The sequence below is a fragment of the Netta rufina genome (assembly GCF_964035555.1).
Source record: "Netta rufina genome assembly, chromosome: 5".
Taxonomy (NCBI): domain Eukaryota; kingdom Metazoa; phylum Chordata; class Aves; order Anseriformes; family Anatidae; genus Netta; species Netta rufina.
This window is the reverse complement of record NC_140128.1, coordinates 56,210,476-56,232,783: the sequence shown is the minus strand read 5'-3', so window position 1 is coordinate 56,232,783 and position 22,308 is coordinate 56,210,476. Positions and strand designations below refer to the sequence as shown.

General features: G+C 43.4%; 1 protein-coding gene across 1 annotated transcript; it reads left to right on the top strand.

The window, feature by feature from the left end:
* Window positions 1–2,400: 2,400 nt before the first annotated feature.
* Window positions 2,401–11,063, top strand: TMEM179 (transmembrane protein 179; the record flags this gene model as incomplete). Its single annotated transcript, XM_084287761.1, has 4 exons — window positions 2,401–2,702; window positions 6,880–7,017; window positions 8,512–8,590; window positions 10,884–11,063. 4 exons carry the CDS (start codon window positions 2,401–2,403, stop codon window positions 11,061–11,063), a joined length of 699 nt encoding a protein of 232 aa, XP_084143887.1.
* Window positions 11,064–22,308: the final 11,245 nt, after the last annotated feature.

Below are 22,308 nucleotides of genomic sequence, written 5' to 3'. Positions count from 1 at the left end.
CTTTTTAAGTCTTCTATATAAAACACCATCATATTTATTCCACTAAAACAATGCCATGTTTCAGATTCTAAGTTCCTGCCTAGTGTCATTTTTTTTAAACTATTTTTTTTTTCTTTTTAGGATTTACATGAGATAAGAGTGTGTGGAATTCAGGCAGCTGTCAGGCGAGTGGCAGTGACAGGTTATTCTACCCATTTGTGCACTCTGGTGTGTGGCCACTCCACCCCACCAAGCACTGCACTCCAATTGCTGTCACCCTCCGAAGAGCAGCAGTGTTTTACATGTCTGTTAACATTTGCAAATGTCTAGCTGTATTTTCTGAAATTCTCACAGAAATGTTAGCTTGAGCTGGCTCACCAGCAAGGACAACTCTATGCGCTCTGCAAGCGACCCTAACGTTCACCTCTGCAGCAGCCCTCCTGCAGCAGAGCCCTGTGGTTGCTGGTGGTGAGATCTGAGCATTGGGTTTGCCAGAGGCAAAGAGCCCTTGGCATCTGCTGGCCCCTTCTGTGGGCTCCGTTGTAAGGAATAACCGAACTTTTATGTAGCTGTTGACCTCCCAAGTTAACTTCAGAAAACACTATCTGGCTAATGTGATGTGTCAGGTTTCAAAGAAGGAGTTTTCCAGCTCAGCCTAGGTCTGATTTCTTTGCAGATAAAGGACAAAACCCTTTGGGAACCCAGCACTGCCTGGAAGTAAGGATAAGAGCAATAAACTTTCCTCTTTACATCCAGACTGAAATATCAGCAAAATCTTTTCTGTTAGGAATACATGTCTATCCCCACAGGGTCAGGCCAGTGCTCTTTAACCCTTGCAAAAAATGCAATACAAATTCTGATGATCAGGGTTGGGTAAGGATCAGAAAAGTGGCCTGTCATATTTCATCAAACAGGGGTATAACTGACAAAAGTTTTTATTCAAGAAGCAGGTTCTGCACAAACAAACAAGCAAACAACTCTCCCTGTATGGACAGAGCAAGATTTCAAGGTTATATACATTGCAAATAAATTACAATGAATCTGAATGACCATACGCAGTGAGAATCCCCCCAGCCTCTGCCTCAGTACTGTAACCTCTTCGCAGCACAGAAGAATAATTGATTTGCTCCCTGATGGAAGCACAAGCCTGAAATACCATGTGAGGTGTAATCAGTGTCCCAGTTCCTCTTCTGCTCTGCTAAACACTACCTGGGAAGTGTGACAGTGCCTACAGTGAGCAGAAGCAGCCCTGGCAAGGAGAAGTGGCTGAGAGCTCTTTCACTTCAGGCTGAATATGATTGGGAAATTGGGTTAGAAAATGGCTTTACCTGGAACTGGAGAAGAATTGCACTGTCTTATGCTGGGAAGAGGAGTTATACTTAGATGGGAAAATGAAATTGGGATTGAGTGTGTCTCTGTCCCTGGGAATGGTGTGAGCATTGACTGTCCCTGCCCTGCAAGTGCCACTGCTGTGCCCAGAGCGAGGGCTGGTGTTCTCAGCTCCATGTCCTCCTTGAGCTCAGGGTTAGCTGGCATCAAGCCTCAACAAAGTTATTCCACTTCTGGTGAGCTCTTGCTGCCACTTGCAATGTCTTGGGGTGGAGATGGACAAGAGCTGGTCTGGGACTAAAACCGCTGGGTCTGCAGTTCCTGGGGTGGGAACCCATGACCCTTCTTGCCACCAGCTCAGGCTGCTGGCCAGATTTTTGGCTTGAGGTACATCATGGCTTCAGTTATGGGTTTGGAGAAACAGAGATACAGGACCCAAGAGATGACAGGACGCTTCCCCTGTGTAGGCTGTGGTCTGAGTGCCATCTGGGGCAGGTGTGCAAGGGTGGTCACTTGATGTCAGTGTCTGTGCAGTGTTTTGGTTAATTTTTTTGAAATAGGGGCCAAAGCCCACAGGGATCCAGCAGCCAGGATGAGGCTGGTTTTTTTTTTGTGTTTCAAAGGCACCAGCACAGATGACACAGGTGTCTGCGTCCTTAAGGGGACACCCTGCTGAGAGCCTGGTGGTACCCAGCCTCGCTAGGGGGACGCTGATTTATATAACCCGCTGGGTGCCAGGGTGTATCAGCAGCCAGACTTTCCCAAAGAAGAAGAATCCTCGCAGCACCTCTTCCTCTCTCTCCCTGCTCAAGCCCTGAAGCCATCAGTACACAGACGGAGGGGACAGCTCCGGCAGCGGCGGTGCCAGCGGAGGCATCACATCGCATCGCATCCTTGCACTGCGCATCCTCCCTCCCCACCCCCTACTGCTGCAGGCTTCCTCCCTGCATCCCTCCATCCTTTCCCCCCGACATCACTCCCCCCCGGCAGCCCTCTTTCCCGCATCTCTCCTTCCTGCATCCCTCCCTCTTCCATCCCTCCCTCCTGCATCCCTCCCTCCATCCCTCCCTCTGCCTGCGCGGAGCTGCAGACATGGCGCTTAGCAATTTCCTCTTCGCTCAGTGCATCTGCTACTTCCTGGCCTTCCTCTTCAGCTTCATCGTGGTGGTGCCTCTGTCCGAGAATAGCAATGACTTCCACGGCCGGTGCCTGCTCTTCACCGAGGGCATGTGGCTCAACGCCAACCTGACGGTGGAGCGGCAGCGCTTCACCGTGCAGGAGTGGGGGCCCGAGGCCGCCTGCCGCTTCAGCATCTTCACCGGGCTCCTCTCCCTGCTGCTGGCCACAGTGCAGGCCTGGAGGACCCTCTTCTTCCTCTGCAAAGGGCACGAGGAGTAAGTACCCCTGGGGAGGGCAGGGGGTGCCAGCCCCTCCTGCAGGCTGGGGCAGGTGGCAGCAGCCTCGGGGGTGCAGCACTGAACTTTGCACCACCTGTGTCCTGTTGCCCAGAGGGGTTTGGGGTGAGGGGGTGTTTTGCCTGCACACGTACCCCATGTGTACTCGCAGTCTGTGTCCCCTTCCAGAGGATGGGTTTGGGGTGGGGGTCAAATTCATTGCTGTGCTCCTGCTACCCTTTGGGATCTGGGTGCAGTGTCTGGCCAGCTCAGCCATGGTGGGCACGAAGGGTGCTGCAGGTTGTGGGGTGATGCTGGAGGCTGGGGACTGCAGGTGCCTCCTGATTGTGGTCCCATTACACATCCTGGCAGGAAGAGGCCTTCCCCTGATTGTAGATCTGGGAATCCTTGAGCCAATGCAGCTGTGCGTGGTGGGGGGCAGGTGGGAGCAGTCGGTTGTTCTCTCCCTATTTTTATTCTGCTTTTGTGGTGGACATGGCAACTATTGCAGAGAACAGCGATTGCTTGGTTACGACATGAGAGTGAAGCTGAGCACACTGCGGCAGGGCTGCTCCAGCAGTTGGTTCCTTTGCTCAGACAAACCAGGGTGCCTCAGATCTGGAATGAGGGCCTGGTGGTCGGGGCAGCAGCTCAGCAGTTCTGTGCTCAGTGCTCAGCTCTCCAGGGATGTCCTGCAGCTTTTGGTACAACCCTGGCACAGGTGACCCAACCTGTGGGTGCTCTGGGGTCTTCCAAGCACCCAATTGTATGGAGGTGGGAAGGCAGGAGCATGCACTGGTGGCTTGCTAGACTATGAAAGCCATTTTCCTTTACCAGAGGGAGGGCAAATCACTCATATCCAGGTCTATTTGGACTAGAAGTTTCTTGAGTCAGTGGCTGTTTCTTAACCCTGGGCTTGTACAACAGCCTGGTGTGGTAGTACTTGGGACAGGGTAGCTGGGGTGTTTCCCTGGCCCTTTCTCACCACACTCAAGCTGCCTAATACTAAAACACCCTATAGGAAGCATAGAAGAGAGGTTTATTTCCACATTAATACTTACCTTAGAAGAGCTAAGTGTAACCATGGACTTACTACATTTGAATTCAGTTTCCTCAGGTCATCAGATACCTATAGAAGATTAGTGGAATCCAGATATCCAGATACTTTTTTTTTTTTTTCAGCTTTACTGTTCAGAATCAGATTTATTTATTTATTTATTTATTTAATTTTTAAGAAACTAGCAGTAAACACTGTGAAATAGTGAAATTTAGGTCTGATGTTTGGCCTACTTCCAAATGTAGTTATTTAGTCCTAAACTGCTGGGCAGGCCTCTGAAAACTGTCTCTTCAGGAGCTGCATTCAGGCTCCTTCCCCTAGGCTGAGCAGTAGCAGTTGTATAATGCTGAGCAGAGTTGTTCCAGGCAAGAAAGGGGACAGGAGGCTGCTATGTGGCAGGGAGCAACAGCAGAGCAACTCTATATGTTGGAGTAGCTGTAGAGCATCAGAGAAGGGTAAAACAGGGTGAACTGGAACTTGCTTAAAATAGCAGCTTCCTCAGAAGAGGGCAGGTCTGTCCCATGCCCAGGTCTGCATCTGTCTCTCTGAAAAGCAGGTTACACACATGCTGCTCTGATTTTAGACAGCCATTTATTAACACTTCATATGGGCATGAGAGCAGGTCTGTTTGGGTGGAGAGATTCAAGTTCTTCACCATAAATTATAAATGCCATTTCTGATCAGAGGCAACTGGGGCAGCCCCAGGACAACATCCCTACTGGCCCTGCTGAGCAGGACCACTGTTGCTGGGCCAGCTCCACCGTGAGCTGTCCTGATGCACTTGCATCCCAGCAAGGTGTCTAGTCTTTATGTGCTTCAGATAATTAGGACTGACACCTATCCTTCTCAGAAGGGTCTGAGCACCCTTTGCCTCATGGGCAGGCTGTGCTGGAGTTGTCTGCAGGAGTAGGAAAACCAAGTGCTGTGATCTGGGCCTGGAACTATTCAACACAGCTGCAAGATAGAGGCCCAACTAAGACAGTTCACAATGAGGGCTGAAAAGCAATTTCTACTTCGAGTGTTTTACAGAGCATTTACCATTAAGGGACATCCACTCAATGTGGAATGTGTAACTTTAAATTCTGATCTAAGCAGAAAAATATGTGAGGCAGAGAGCCAGATCTGCCCTGGCTCTCTACCAAGATGCCCTGGACTGAGGAATCCCCACACACAGTGGTGGTGATGATGGTGATTGCCCAGTGCAAACTGGGAGCGACTCTGAGACCTGCTTTGCTGGCAGACAGTCAGAGTCTGGACCTTGGCAAACTTCTGTACCGCAGGGCAGGAAGCGGAGTGCAGACAGGGACCTGGGATAATTCACCGAATATGCCTGCGAACCTTTCCTTTTCTAGAGCAGTTATTAGTTCTAGTGGCACCCCTGATTTTATTTGGTGGACAGCTCAAGTCTTTTCTGTGTCTCAGGCCAGCATACTGTACTAAGGTGCACACAGTAGATATGGCTTTAGTGACACTTAAAACCTAGGTTAGATATGAAATCAGGGCAGGGACAATGACCACACATAACTGTGGTGTGCTCATACCAGCTCCATCTGCTATGTGGGTGACCCTGGCGCTCTGCAGCATTGAGCTGATCTGTTCACAGTCCAGTGAAGCTGAAGGAGAAGAATAGGATTGATGTCAACATTCCTCTACAAGTCAGGTGTCCCATCATCCAGCTCCAACTGCAGTCTGTAAGGGCACATCTGGCAAGTGAATGATTTTGCTTCTTTTGCATTGGTGTTGAGATCGGATGGCTACACTTTTGAGAGAACCTAGACAATCCCTTCAAATACACGTCAACCCAGGAACAGAATTCCTAGCCCAACTGGCGAATGTTGCCTCACCTAATTTTAAAGAAGTTCTCCCAAGGTCACATATGCCTTAGGATGTGTAACCTGTAGAAATTAAGATTGTCCAGCCCAGAACATTGCTAGGATTCAGCCACTGACTCAAAAAGATTCTCAACTTTTAATATATTGAGAGAATTGTGGAAATAAATGTCTGTTTGTTGTTGTTGTTGTTGTTTTTGGTTTGTTTGTTTTTGTTTGTTTGTTTTGTTTTGTTGTTGTTGCTCTCTGAGGTGAGTAGACTCCTTTTATCCCCAGAACAATGAGAGGTGCACTGCTGGACAATTTGTTATATTTGTCCTTACAATCTAACTTGAACCGGATGACCTTCCTCCTGGAGTTGACAGTCTTTCTCCAACCTAGAGTAGATGTTCAGTTTTTAGATAGTGAGACTTTCCAAGTGCCACCTAGAGCAGCTTCAAGTACCAAAGAGCTTGGCCAGATGAATGAGAAAGTTTTCACAAACTAGAACTAAGTGGCAGAGTTAGGCAGGGCCGTTCTTCTTTCAGTGAATCCCAGTCCATCCTTCTAGAAGACTAACTCGTGAGGCTGGAAAATGGTTGGACAATTCCTTTGCCTAATGGTGCCACTCTGAGCATCCCACCCCTTACCTCCTCTAGCATATGCCTAGAGCTGGTTCTGGTTATGCAGACTAACTGGGTTGATGTAAACCGACATTCGGCTGGCAGAAATAACATATTGACACCAAAGCCAGAGATGTCCCAGGAGAAACTGGCCTGCTCTGCAAATTGCCCATAAAACTGAGATTCGTGTCCTATGATGCCAGTACCTTGTGTTACATTGCTTAAAATGATTATAACTATCAGTACTGTGTTGTTTTATTTTTAGTTTTAGTTTCCCTCTAGTAGGCAATTTTGGTCCCAATTATCATTTTAGTCATGAAATAATTTTAGCTTCAGTTACTATATAATTTGAGCTAATGACATTTATTTTAACAATGGTGATTTTCATCATTACAACTAATGAAAGCCGTGCTGTGTATGAACGATCGCCACTTAGTATTTATGATTTAAAGCCACATCCTCTTACGGTTAAAGAAAATAATAAATCTAAATCCAAAGAGCTTACAAAAGAAGATAACGTAACTCAAGATCATAAGCCATAGTTTTTCAATATATTAGATGTTCTTAATTAAAGCAGACGTGTTTCAAATGGAAACTGATATCTTTGTCTGGTGTATGCTGCTTAGAGAGACTGCTGATGTTGTGTTTCAGCTGTTTATGAGTTACATTTTTCTTCCCTTTTATTGCAGCTCTTTCTTTTATGCTTTCCTGAATCTGCTGATCAGCGCCTTTGTGGTGTTTATCACGTTTATTGCTAGCACTATAGTGAGTGTAGGATTTAACATGTGGTGTGATGCAATTACCGAAAAAGGAAGCATGCCAAATAGGTTAGTATTGAAGAATATATTTTCTTCTTTTTATCTTTCATATATGCACAGATGTACAGTGGTGTTACAAACTGTAGTTGTTACACACAAGGTAATCAAAGGGGAGAATATGGAAGTCCAAATTCTTTTCATCTGGTACAAAAACAGCAAACCAAACTTTTTTCCTTTTAGTTCCCCACAAAACAAACTGTTTTCCATCATGTTTCATGGTCTTTTTAAGAGTCACGAACATGTGCAAAGGAAAACCATTAATTCCAAAGTTTTCATTTCCAAAAGAGAGCTGTATTTGGAAATTCGGCTCGAAAAATGGAGGGAGGTGGTAGGGTGTCCTGGGAATCAGGGTCCTGGCTTGAAGTCCTGGCTCTGCCACTGACCTGTGTGACAGCAGCCAAGTCCCTTGTTCTGCCTGTGCTACAACACACCGTTACCCAAAACCTGGCCTCAGCGCTGTGCTGCACACACCCTGAAAGCCACAGTACAGAAAGTATTTTAAGAGCAAAATATAGAGGTCTGATACTTTCTGACAGGGCACAAAATGCACAGGCACTAAAATGTTCTGCTGTATCTCACGATGCTTGTGCTCTGAATAGGAAACTAATAGGTTGAGGTAAATTTTATGTATCAAACAAATAACAATGAAGAGAAATAAAAAGGTGACATTTTATGTCATATGATATTGAATAAAGGTACTACTTAAAGCATACATTTATATTGCACATTGTCATATGTTGTAAAATGCCATAGTAAATGTTCTGTTTAGGGCTGCAACGCTAATCGAATTATTCGAATATTCGGTTAAAAATTCCATTACAAAAAACACCTAATCGAATATTCGGATAAGAACCCAAGATGACCGACAGCACTGAAAAGGACAGAGAAGAGGCTGCAGAAATCAACCAAGAGATAGAAAGACAACCTCAAAATCCTGGGATTTTTTTCACACCAGTAAAAGTCCAAGTTATTTGTAAAATCTGTAGGCAGCCTCTATCTTACCATCAGAGTACCGTCTCCTTGCTGGAGCATCCGAAACAAAAACACCCATACAATCCCTTCTTCTGAGGCTTTCCCTGGTGATGTCAGATGTCAAAAGGTAACGGAGGCTCATACACTTTGTTTCATTGAGGGGGAAGCAACCAAGCTGGGCTGATGCCAGATGTGTATAAGTGGGAGGCTCTGGGGGAGTGGGAGAAGAGGGTCTTAGGTATATTGTTTTCATAATAACTATCACAGTTCCACTTTATGGAAGACTGGTGTTATCATTTAGATAATTACACATCATTTTTTAAATAAAGTATTTACATGATTCTTTTACTCAAGCTTTAGAGAAGATTTGCAAGCAACCTAATTAGTGAAATGACTTAAATATAGAATCATAGAATGTGCCATTGTGATTGTTTGAAACACTTAGATATTGCTTCATTTTATGCTTTGTTTGCCTATTTGGAACTTCTGAAATAACTTTCTTTCTTCCCTCCAAATGCTTTCCTTGGGTAGCTGTGAAGAATTACAGGATATAGATCTTGAACTGAACTTAGAAAACTCTGCTTTCTACGACCAGTTTGCTATTGCACAGGTAGGTCAGACTAGGCCACAGTTCTCTTCCAGTTCACTTTCCATTTGTTCATCGATCTGGGATTGTTGGAGCTGAAATGCGATCCTTTGAAATCAATGGGAATGTTTCCACTGACTTTAGTATGTGCTGAATCAAGATGATCGTGAATGGGTACATTTGCATTTTACATTCAAAACAGATAGTTCTGAACACAGATATGTCAAAACTTGACTCTTACTCATCATGGAAAATTTACTGTTTCTGCAAAGCATGAGTTCTGTGAATGCTTGGGTGTCCTGGACACTTGAGTGTCCTGGAGCTCTTTATTGCTGTTAGCAATAAGAAGAGAATGGCTGACTTGCAGCAGACTGTGGGGCTGTTAGTTTTCTCTTCCATGAGTTTGTTGTTGTCCTGGTTTAGGCTGGGATAAAAAGAAGAACCCCTGAGCCCATATAAGTATCAGTCCACTGAAAATAATGAAATAGTGCTATCTTTTAGAAAGATTTTTTTTCGTGATCTTTGAGAATTAGACCTCTGAGACTGTCATATTATTATTGAATATGCCAGCTCTGAGTCAACACTCAAAACCAGTGAATGCTGAGATTTGAGCACTTGAGCATGTGAACACATACTAACACAGTCCCTTGAGGAGGATAGCCCCATCCATGCAGGCTGCACCCATACACATGCTTTTTCAGTTGTCCCTCATGGGAGGAAGCCTTACCTTTCTTGGGACACTCCTTGAAGGCAACTGTGACCCTTAGACATGAGCTAGTTTTGTGGGTTTTGTACCCAGCAATGGCATCTAGACACCCATCCCAGACACACCTGCATGTAGCCAATTTGAATCATTCATACTGCGATATCAGGATGGACAGCTGATAATCTATACATATATCCTGCCAGATGGTGATCTCCACTCTAATCCACATTCCTCCAGACCTGGGTAGAGCTAGCCTGAACGATGCATCATTTAAGCTCTGCAAAATACCCAAGCATGAGGAGTCTGGGAGCATAACAGCTGCAGGGAAACACCATTTGTCTTCAAAAGCGAATGTAGTTGTGACAAAGGGGAGCCTGAGGGAGACTTTGAAAACAGAACCAAGCAGGGAGCAAAATCCTTCAGCATTGTTTTCTGATAACCGGGGTGTAGTAAGCAGAGTTGGATGAAGGCATGAGAATGGGTCTGTCTAAGAAGGGCAAATAAGTTTCATTCAATCAGCAGAATGAAAAATCCAAGAATAGACTAGATTTACCAGCAAATGCAAACTTATTTCCTTGTGAGTGCAATAAATTCCTTCAGCAGGGCCTTACTAAAATGCATCAGATATATAGGAACTCAAACTCTCATTTACATAACAGTGGCCCTAATTTATCTAAATTGGCTGTTGAAGTAAACAGCTTTGCTACTTCCCGGAAGTGCTAGATTTTTTCTTTGTCCATTTTTATTTTTATTTTTTGAAATAATAAAAAAGCAGTATGTCAAACCTGAAATATGTGAATTTAAGTACCTTTTTTTTTTTTTTTTTTTTTTTTCCCTAACAGTATAATGAAATTAAAATGGAATTTCTGCCAGAAAGCAGAAATTTACATTACTACAAATGAGCTTCCTCTGAGACGGGGGAGGCCAACATTCAAGTACCTGAACCAATCAAAATGTAATTATTTCTACAAAGTTAAACAAGAGTGACTAAGTCAGTGATGGGACTTACTGCAGATCCGAGGCTTTAAGCTCAGGTATCATATGCCAAATATATATGAGTCACCAGGAACTAGGATGTGTCAGATTGGGTTTCTCTTGCAGTTTGAGCTCCTGCTACTGTGAACCACTTACCCCAGAAAGTAACAGTTCAATTGGTAGGATTTTCTCAACAATATTCCGGATGGAAACACCTTGAAATTTATATTTCTCTGTGGGTAGTGAGAGGCCCACAGGATTCAGGAAGAAAGTTTTGGAAAAAGTATTAAGACATATGGCAACTCTAAAGTAATGGAAGAGAAATAATCCCAAGAATTTTGGGATGGCCAGAACATCAGATGCTGGGGAAGTTCAGCAGCTGCATGTGGATTATGCAGAATTCTTCATGATCAAACCTAGTATTTTTTGTATCAAGTTTCCTACTACTTAAAGCTTTATTTCCTTTTAAGCTCAGAATATCTTGACGGGATTGAGAAGTGGGGCCAGAAGCTCACAAATCATATCTTGTCGTGACTCCATGGGTTTTCGTCTAGGTGAGATTTTGATCTTCACCTGGACAGGTGGTTTTGTCTTTGTGAAACAGTACTGATATTTGTCATTTCTTTACTTCTCTAGTTTGGTCTCTGGGCTGCCTGGCTGACTTGGCTGGGAATTACCATACTGGCTTTCCTGAAGGTTTATCACAACTACAGACAGGAGGACCTGCTAGATAGCCTGATCCATGAGAAGGAGCTGTTGCTAGGAAGATCCTCTTCACGAACCTCTTTGCAAGATGAGAAAAGTGCCATGATCTAAAGCATAAGCAAATTTCCAGGGCAGGATCTAGGTTCTATTATTCAGTAGTGCAAGCTGATATTGAGTCAGAGTATTGAGTGTGAGAGATGCATTTTTTCCTGAAAAAAAGTTGTACTTATGAATCACCCACTTTCTCAACGAAAAATTGTCAGTAGGAATATTCATATGAGGATACAGAGAATGAACTGCCCCACGTGCCATTGACATAGCAAACTTTCTGTCCTGCACATGCAGGGAGCAGCTCAATCTGTAACCTGCTGTTGCTAGCAGAATTTCATTGTGTTATCACTGGCTTTTGGGGCAGTGATTGTTTTTTGAGGACTGTGCTGGCAAGACCAGGCTACAGAATCTATGCTATTCCTCCATATTGTTCTGCAACAACAGTAATAACTGGAGCTGCGTCCGGTCCCTCTTGTCTCTCTCTCCTCCCTTTTGCTAATAAAGCTGCTCTCATTCTCACTTTATTCTGGGTGGATGTAGCTCTGGTCCAAGTACAGACTCTTGCTGTCTTTGCTTTTGCTATGTGTGGTCACTGTGCTGACAAACCTATTGTTCTCACTCTGATTTTGAGTTTGCTTAGAACATACAGACCTGTGTTCCAGATGATACTTACTATGAGACAGTTTTAACGAATTTCATGAAACCATTATGTTATCTGTAAAAACCTGTGTACCATTTGAAGGGATGGAGGAGAATGTTTGTGTTTTTTATTTATTCTTAGATTTTGGCATGACCATCATTTATTATGGCTTCCTGAAGTGTAGTTTAGCTAGCAACTCCTGAAGCTTGCGTACTAAGCAGTTAAGTTGAGTTCACAGTAGCAATGCTTGTGCATTTATAAGCATAACTTGGTCCCTAATATTGTATACTATTTAGTTCTGAGTATTAGAGTTTACTTGTGCTATTTATTTCATATAGAATATGCAAATTTTTTGTAAACATTTGCATTGTGGTATCTGTGTATATCTATCAACATAGCAAAGAGCATGAACAGCTGAGCTATTTTATAGGTACTCAGTGCAGAATGGACCCATTCTCCCCACTCCTGGGCAAGAGATCCAGGGCTGATGAATTTTGCCGTGAAAAGGGAGAACTGTTACTTTCACAAAGCTCACTTGTGACCTTGTTGTTGCTTTCAGTTTTGCTTGGCCAGCACTTCAGTGAATAAGGTGGATGAGAAGTAGGTCTGATAATTAGGAATTACTTAGGTGAGTGTGAGATTGCATGGCAGAGAAGTAAAGTTGTGCTAGAATTAGGCAGTTATACCCTGGTGCATGATGCATGGTAGACCTTTTTCAGCAGGAAAGTTAAGCAAGAAGTTAAGTTTAAGCAGCAGAAGAATTTCAGGGAGCACCCTAACACTGCCTGTGTCAGATGAGCTTGAACTGACACTGAATTTATTGCAAAACAAGTGCAAACCATGTACATCTATACTGCCTCGTAAGCAGTATGGGGGTTTCCTCCCCATCAGAGCACAAGCATTGGACAAGCACAACCATGTAGATTTACTGTTGTCTTCTGAGGACTATTTGGTGCATAAAGTTAAGCACCCACTTAAGTAGCTGAAACTGAATTTGAAGTCATAACAAATCCCTTAGTTTGTAAGGATTTTAGGGCATAAAATCTAGCATCACATTTAACAACTAAATTGTTCCCTCAGGTTTAGGAAAAAAAAAAAGGCCATGTGATCTAAGCAGTGTGATGGCCCTGTGAACGTCTCTCATAGCCCCAGATGGTCACGGCTGTCTGCAGGGAGATTCTGTTTTTCACTGTGATTTCAACCCACAAGGGAATGCAATTCCTCTGAAAGCTTTACAACAGTGGCTTTTTTTTTTTTTTTTTTTTTTTTGTAGTTGGAACTGAAATAAAAGGAAAAGTTTCTAAAGGGGGAATCAGAGATTAGTTAATTGGTATTAATATTAGTTAATTTGGCATTGGGTTAATTGGCTTTAACATTAGTTAATACCAATATAAAATTCAGAGACCAGGACTATTAGAGATTTATTTTTTTATTTATTTGGTTTGTCTAATAGGGAAGACATTCCTGCAGTTACTCATGCCAGGGCATGACCTTCCCCTTTTAACCAGGAAGAAGTGCTTAGGAGGTGAAGGTTACCTTATTTCCTCTGTTTCCCCAGTTGCTTCTCTGACTATAACAGACACTACTTCCCTTTCCAACCTTGCCTGGAATTTAAGACTCACCAGTGATGTCTCCTTCCATAAATACCTTCAGTACATGCCTAACTCATTGCATGGGATCACACTGCTGCTTTGGATAGTACAATGCCTGTATGTGCTAAATCACACAGGCTGCAGTAACATATGGGTTACTGGTCTTGCTTGGGGGCACTGAGAACTGATGGGCAGATGGCAGTGAGTGCCTCCCCCTTATTCCTCCTCTGAGGCTCCAGGGCTCAAGCCTGGTCACTGGTTCTGAGGAGGAAGATGTTGCTTTTCGTTGTGAGATTGTCCAGTTGCTTGACAGTCTCTTCTACCTCTTTCCCTGTGTCTTTGTGTCTTTTCCTCCTTTCTACTTCCATGAAAAGCAGCAGACACTGGGTCTGGAGTTTCTTCTCTTGTTGGCTTCTGTGGTTTTCATATTCATTAAAATTTATCACCCTGACACTGTCTCAGTGACACTATCTTCATTGTTCTGCAGCTCCATAGACAGAAAGCGGGATCTTTAAAACATCTGGGACAGCCAGGTTCCTACTGCTAAGAAAAAGCCAATAGGAAAGAAGTACCTCACTTCAGCCTTTGGAAGTGCCACCCCAAAACAAGTACATGTATAGACTCACCCATTAACTTCATCAAAGCTCGGCCTGTCTCATTCATTTACCTGGATGAACTCCTTTACCCCTAGTGCGATTACAATGCCTGCACATACAAGCATGGTCGTTGGAGTTGGCTTGTAAAATGAAGGAGGCTGAGGTTCTCCCTTGAGTCCCACATGACAGAGGTCTTTCTTCAGCTTCACACAGCTGAGCAGGTGGAGTGAGGCTGGCACCCAGCTTGTGAGCTTAATTGATGCTTAAATGCAAAGCTGGTTTTGAGGGAAGCCCCTGGGCAGGTGAGAACGCAGTGTGTGGTGAGCAGCTCCCTGTCTGATTGGAGGGAGGAAAGGAACAGTCCAAGGATGCAGTTATTGAGCCTCCTTGGAATTTTTTGATTTGCATTTAGCTTTTTGCAACTCTTCCCCTAAAGCTTGGACACTCAGGCCAACTAATTGAACATGTGTTAGAATGGCAACATTATGTATACCTACGTATACACATCTCTCTTTTGTACCATTCTGACTTCTTCTTTGAGTCATCCATTGACAAGCAGTGTAGAGTTTGGCTGCCGTAGTGTTTTGTCTTAGTGAAATATTTTGATATTTGTGATATTTTAATGCCTTGTTTATTTTACCATATCCAAAAACAGGCATCTGGGAACACTCTAGCAAGAGATATATTCAAAGAACAAGAACATTATGTGATATTTATGTTTGCGTATATTTATTTTCATATGATGGAAGAGAAAAGATCTTTGTGGCCTTTGCCCATGCAGCTTGCTTGCTGCTGCCCGTAGCAAAGCTGTGGGTCATTCAGGTGAAGAGTGTGGGCTGCTCTGATTTTCTAGCCATGTTCCTTGTGATGTTAAAGCCACAGTCAAAGGATCTTATTTTGGCCTGGGCAAATTGCTAGTAATGCAGGTTGAACCTTAGACAGTCAAAAGCAAGTGGATGCTGCTTTCTGAGACACTGGGGTGTTGCCAGTATTCTGTTATATTGAATATATTCCCTGTGTCCTGGCTACCATCTGTGGTTAATTTCCTTACCAATTCCCTGCCAGCAGTGCAAGCTGCGTTAGAAAAATCTCAGCCAAGCTAAAACATCTTGGCTGAGATTTTAGATCAATATTGGTTATTATTTATTTATTTATTTTTGTAATGGAGAAACAATTAAAGCCAATTATTTTTGGAACATAATTTCCTCATGAGGGCATAAATGTTCATAACATCCTATCCCACTAATTCAGGAGGCATTTTTCAGCTGTGAACTTCCAGTAGGAATCACAAAAATAAGAACCTGATGATTTACTTTAAGAACTTAAGGATATATGCATGCTATGGCAATGTTTCTATGGTCCCTTAGAAAAATGGGTATTGTAATAACCGGTGATGGGTGTTTAAGTAGATAGACTTTGTTGATGAAAGCATTCAGTGTCAGGATTCAGAGATGGTGTATGCATGTATGTACAATGTACACAGATAAATTTCAGAAATAACAGCACTGCCATACTGCAGTATGGATACAGACAGCATGGTTTGGAGTAGTCATTAGGGTGCCTTAACTTTCAGCATTGCCTTTTTCTTGCTGTTATTAAGGTCTGTGTAGTGTGACACACAGGTGATGATATCCAGAGGTGGATGCGGGTGTGATGTGTGCAGAGTGGGAAAGCACTAGCCAGGGCACAACCTCTGAAGGGCTGAGATGGGTTTCTAATGGGGGTTTGCAGAGGTTTTAAATCCTCCCCAGGCTCTTGGTAATGTCATGTATAAGTCCTGCAAGGAACAGAGTCCTTTCAAGGCCTTCCCTCACCTACACAACACACTGCTGACTTAACCTGTGTAGTACTCAGGATGGAGGTAGAGCCTCAGAGAACAGCAGCACACATTTTACAGTATTAATGCATTAGCAAAAGGTCCTTTTACCCAAGATCCAGAAATTGTTCACTACAGGCTCCCAAATGACCGATATGTGTTAGAATGGCAACATTATTTGCTGCCTACAAGTCTCTTCAGGCTGATGCGGACTCAGGATTTGTGGCCCCATTGCTAAGGAAGTATGAGCCACAGGCCATTGGATAGGCTTTATGCTGGAAACAAGGTTTCTGCACAACCTCAAATCACACATCAGTCTGTGTAATGGGTGTTAGAAAAAGAAATAGAAAATGTGCAAATTCAGAGATGATGTCACCTGCAAAATGTTCAGTGCAGGAAAGTCCATGCAAACTGTGTGTTTGGGTGAAAGAGGCTTTTATTTTCCCCATTTTCCAAACACCTCTAATGTATTGCATCGCTTTTGTTGTTTAAATTATTAATTTAACAGATATCCAGACAATCATTCAGACTCATCAGATTTACAGTTTTCCATGACAAACTAATCTGGAGTTTGACAAACTTTTGTCTTCTCTTCTAAATCAATGGCTTGGATGTGAACATCCTTGAACTAATGGGAATTGTTTCTGTATACAGACCCTAAATTCGCATCTCAGACCACTTCCCTTGCTGATGGAAATAGCCCATTTTTATCTCATTGGAATGTTTGCTTTGGAGGCCACAAATGTCCTTTTCTTATGCTTAGGCAATCTGGGAGGAGAATTAGGTTTTGCCTGGCTAGTTTCCACACCTGCATGCAGTGAGAAAATGCTCATATGGCTTCATGAGCACTGAAATTGTTTTAGAGTTATTTCTGTTCATGGTCTACCCTCCAGAAGTATATATTTTTATTTTTGTTCCCCACAAGGAAGAGTAAACCTAACCTGAACTATATTTTAGCATTCACAGGTACAAACCTAAGAGTATTTCTAGTTTTTGTTTGTTTGTTTGCTTGCTTTAAGCGATAATATTCCATGCAATTTCTGAATCTAACAACTGCATAGAAGAAAACATTCTGATGTACTCCTGGCATAAAAGAGAAAAACACAACTGCAGTCTCTCAAAAAATTTTAACATTTGTTTCTGGGAGGTTAGACAATGATTTACTTAATATATAGCAAGTACTGTTTATTTCAAGGCAGGCATGTAATTGATAGCATCTTTCCATTCTGTTGTTGGGAGGAGTATTTATATAGCAATGCTTTCTCTTTAGTTTCTTTTGTCCATGCCAAAGAATGTAATCGAACTGATACTGCAAACATAGATTAATGTGAATGTATTCACCCGAGTGCTTAAACCTTTCTACCTCTCCTAGCTGCTATAACTGATTGAAGTGTTCTTGCATAAAACAGTCAAAAGAAAAGAATGCATGTAAGTCTAAATCCTATTTTCATTTTGAGCTTAAGGATTTAGGATTTATCTCATTAACTTCCTGTCAGATCCTTGTTCCTATAAAATGGGCATAGGCACCCAAGAAAGCCTTTGAGAATAGCCCTTTCAATGGGTCAAATAATGTTTTTTATTTATTTTATTTATTTTTTTTTAATTTATGTCAGCAACCATGACTTGTTAGACATGGAAAGTTATGTTACCTGGCAAGTAGGATTTCACAGGAGTGGCAGAAGCATGGAGCTACTCATTAAATGGGCTGTGGCCCTCTTTTCCCAGCCCTCCCCTTGCAGGAGGGAGCTGCAAGGCACAGGTTTTTAACCTCCCTGCCTCCTGGGGAGGCATGAGCCTCCATCTGCATGGCAAATGCTCTCACCATGCTGTTATTCTGGATATCCCTCAAATCTTCCTGTTAGAACTTTTCTACTTGGCTAGAAATTCCTAAAAACTGTCATTTTAGCTTGGTGGTTATGGTGTTTATCAAGGAGATAAAGTACCTGGCAGCAAGAGCTCACTGAAATAACTTGAATTATTTGTTTGCGGTGGAAACAAAATATGAGAAGGTTTTGATCCCTCTTTCTTCCCACCTATGTTGCAAAGTGAGGGTGGAGATACCCTGACAGGAGGTAGGAATGAAGATCCATCATTGCAGTTGACCTCTTGGGTGATTTCTCACGCAGGCAGATAAATGGCCCTGTGGCAAAACTCCTTATTTTCCCTTCATTTCCCTCCAAATTTAGGCAAGTTTGACTTCAGTTTGTATACAGGTTCTGCACAGTGTTTACAAATGCAAGAGAAATTGCAAACTTTACTTTTTGTGGAAAAGAAAATAAGAAAAAACATTTCAGCTTTTCTCTTTTCTCATTGGGCTCTCTGGGGTTCGACGCCAAACTCTTCCCTTTACACAAGCCAGGCCTGATTTGTCTGACATGTTGCTCTGAAAGGTTCTCAAGACTGGTGCCAGCACTCCCTTGAGGAACCTGGTGCAGTCAGACAAGTGGGATATTAATCCACAGATTTTAAGGAAGGGAAATGTTTTAAAATAATCTGTCATGGTATCCCACATAACACACTCCAGAGCTTTTCTCCCACTTGCTCCTGCAGAAGAAGGAATTATTTTTCCCTTTTAACACTGTGAGGTGCAATTATTTGTGCCTGAAATACAGCACATCCTCCTGCAACACGCTGGATCTTGATGTAGTTAATTAACCCTTGCCACACTTCCTAGGCTGCCGCAACGATTTTAATCCTCTTTGTTGAAAGTGTGCTCACCATTTGGCTTCTACAGGTGCTAACAGCCTCCTTACACCAAAGTTTTTAAGAGATGAAAGCAGTCCTTTTGCCAAATGACTTCAGGAAGCTCAGTGCTGAAGGGCATCCTTTGGGGGGAGAACCACTGCACAGGGTCCACAGCCAGCTCAGACAGGTGGCATATTATAGCCAAATACTCTCTGAGTAAAGCTACTGCAGTTTTTCAGCCCAAATGAGAAATCAATATATTATGATCTAAAATATACCGCTGTAAGAGTTTTGCAGACTTTTGCAGGTTTTTATTCAAAGAAAAATAATAAACCTCTTCCACTGACATCTCCTTTCCCTGGATTCTTTCTTCTTTAAAAACATTTATGGAATAATTTCACAGGGTTTTATTGCCATCAGGCTAATCAGGCATTTTTTCTCACATCTCTTCCTATCAGGGACAAGCACAGTCAAGAGGGACAAGAGAGTGCCATACTTCAGAATAAAAATAGATAGTGTGGAGAACTATTAGTGCTCTTCCCGTGAGGGATTTCAGCATTCAGGCTGTGACACGAGGGATCCAGCGTGGCAGAGCCTGGGCAGGCAGTGCTGACACTGCTTTCAGCTTTAGCTTGGGCCACGCAGATTTTCACAATTTGTTTTGGAAGTCTCCAGGTTTCCATAATTCATTTAACTGTTGAAAGCAGGATTGGGGCAGATCCTTAGCTGGTGTACGCAGCTTAGCTTTGTGAGCCTCGCTGGAGCCATGCCAGTCTGCACAAGCTGAGGGTAGAGCCTGGTCTGTTTTGGATCTTCTTTCTCATGTTTTGTATGCTCTTCTGCAGTGTAACAAGTGCTGATTTGGAGCATTAATTGCATGCATTTGACAGAAATCAAAATGGAGTTAGGTTTATTGTTTTGATACAGTCTCAAAAGGAAAGCTTTTTACTAGCATTTTAATACAGCCATTTGTAAACACTTGGCAAATAAAAATTGTGAGTCCAATCCTTCTGCTAGTAGAGTCATTGACAAAATTTCCTTTGGCTTTAGTAGGAGCTGGACTGGGTTCAGTGTAAGTGGTATACTCTAGTGTTAATGATAATGATTTAATGTTTTATATATTGATGCTTTTTTGCTGGACGGTGCATTGGCTTTTTATGATTTGGTGATATATATGAATAAACTACTTGAAAAGTTAATATTTCTGTGTTTGGATTTTTGATAGTGAGTTGAATTTACTGTGTGCAAGTTAAAAAATAATTACCAAAGTCAGTGGTGACATCTTAGTTTGTTCCCTCATTCCCTGGTATCACCATGCTGCAGCTTGCATGGTCTTAGACATGACCAACCTCCCTGTGCTGATTCCTCTTGGTACCATCTTCCAGCAGTGAGCCCTAAAGCTGCAGCAGGCAAGGAGAAGGTACTTTTTCCTGGGCCTGCATGGGATGCAGATGAAAGCCAACGTGTTACCAAGTGTAGTGGGGTACCACAGGCTGCACGGGTACCACAGGCTGCACAGCAGGTTCATTTTCTAAATGCCAACTGGTTAATTTTCTTTTTGTAGCCCCAGACTTTCTCTTTAGGGGTGGGTCTAAAGATTCCCAGCAGGTCTCCTGGAGCAAAGAATTAATAAGGAACAAGTCCACTCTAATATCTTGGAGGCTTCTGAGTTATTTCTTGAGGGCAGCTGTTAATACTCTTTTTCTAGCCACATGCTGCCAACCTTTCTGATTGCTTCAAAGTGGCAAAAGGCAGAAATGTCAACTAAAGTTGCTGCTATGAGTTATTTCCAGACTAGCAGAACTGGAGAGAAGAAGCAAAGGAGTAGGACTGTAAGCAGTCTCTGGAACTCCCTTTTACCAGCACTAATGCCATGTGCATTAAAAGGTTAATGTAAAAAAATCTAGTGTCATCTTGCTGTGTCCTTTTCTATCTCCTGCAATTGTATGAGTATGGATTCACCTGCTCGTGCAATCAGGTGCTGCTGATGGGGTGTAACTGCCTGAAGAGGGTGTTGGCAGCTGCCCTCCATTCCTGCTGCAGGAATGTACTGCACACTGTCAAAGCAACACTGCTACAGTCTGCTGATTCCTGCTATGGGGAATTTAACACCCATTACATAAGGGATATTAGGCATCACTTCTGTCCTTAGGCCCCCACACTAGCCCATTTTCATGCATAAACCTCTTTCTGCTTCCTTCTGACACTTTAACTCTCACCAGCACAGACACTGCTCATGGCAAGCCGACATCCTCACTGTCTGCTTCAAAATCTGCTGCAGGAGTCCTGTCCTCCATATTCCTCCCCCAGCTCTTTGAGGCAAAAACGCGACCATTTCCAAGCCAGACTGAGTAATTGCTCAGAGCCAGTTGACTTCAGGACTCCTGACTTTTATAGCTGGTCTCCACGCTGACACCACAGTGAATTCATGTGAGCATTCGGTCCATTTGTAGTAAATTATATGGTCCATCTCCTTTTGTTTTCCTCTTTATAGGCAATTCTCAGGAGTTGTACTGCAGGGAAATATTAGCCAGCACAACCATCAGGGGAAATAGTAACCAACATGACTGATTCATTATAATTTCAGGGCTCCTTTCAACTCCTCCAAACTCACAGACTCACCAAGGGGTCACACCTAGAAAAAAAGTTGTCGAGCAAGAGTAATGAGAAATCCTGCCCAGCTCACAGCACTGAGGATAGATGTGTGATGGATAAAGAGCAGAAGGAAGACAGAGTGGGAAAAGGGTGTGTGTGTGCATCTGTGTGGCTGTGTAAGCAGCGTGGGTGAAGCAAGGGGACAAGAACTTCAGCGTGAGGAGGAAATAAAGCAGGTAAGTCCACAGCGAACCGGATAACCAGAAATTAAATGCAGGCCTAGAGGTCAGAATTTTTACCCCTGTTCCCAGGCTAGTTTTTGACCTGCTTCCTTCAGTCGCACAGATACATTGTTTTTCTCAGCTTCAGTTTCTTCAACTGAAAAAGGACACTGCTGTCCCAGGGATGGGATTTAATATTTATTTATTTCAAACTATCTGGTGGTGCTCTGCAATGTGTTGTTTTGGCTCTCTGCAGTCTGTCGTGGAGCTGACAGACCACAGCAAAACAGTCCTGACCCAGGAGGCCAGCAAGGCTACGGGGAGGCTTCTGCAGACAGCTCAAGTGCTGCTTTTGCCTGTGCCCGAAACTGTCTCACCCAGAGCCAGGAATAGCTGCTCCTCTGCTTACTTTCCCTGACAGCCCGGTTGTGATAGCCATTCTCAGAGTGTGCCTCACTCACACTGATAAGCCTTGGCCCTGATTTATCACCTGATAAAAAGGAGAACATGGCCATTTTCCATCTGAAGCAGGGCTGAGGGAAAGGAGGTCCCATGCCCATCTCCTGGGGAGCAGCACAGAGACGTGACCATGCACACTGTTTTCACATTGTTCCTCCCAGTCCTAAAGAGAAGATCCCTTTTTATCTTAACTCTTTGGCTTGTTTTCAAGTTACCAAAACCAGGCTGACAGCACTCAGGAAGGATTCCCTGTACTGCTCTCCTTCTCAAGATGACCCAGCTTTTGTCAGCCCAGGCTTTGCCCTCCTATTACAACATGCCACCACTTGCAGTGTGGGAACAGACCCTCCAAAAAAGGTCCCCATTTCGTATGTACTGAGTGCTAGGAGGGCACATCATTCCAGACCCCAAAAGGTACACCACTGATTTGCAGAGAGTTCCAACAGCAACATTAAAAAGGTCATAAACAGAAGTGAAAACAGGAGTTGCAATCACCCCCTTGCCCTATGTGTGTCACAATCCAAACCTTCCCACCACAGATTCACCAGCACACAAGTTTAAAACTTTTCTGATTTATTAGCAGGGCTGAGGTGGGAAAAGGGAAGGGAAGCACCAGGGGACTTACCCTGTGAGCTGGGATACACAAGTGGTTTGAGCAAAGAGCCATGGAGCTAAATGCTCCCGCAGCAACCTCTGGGTCC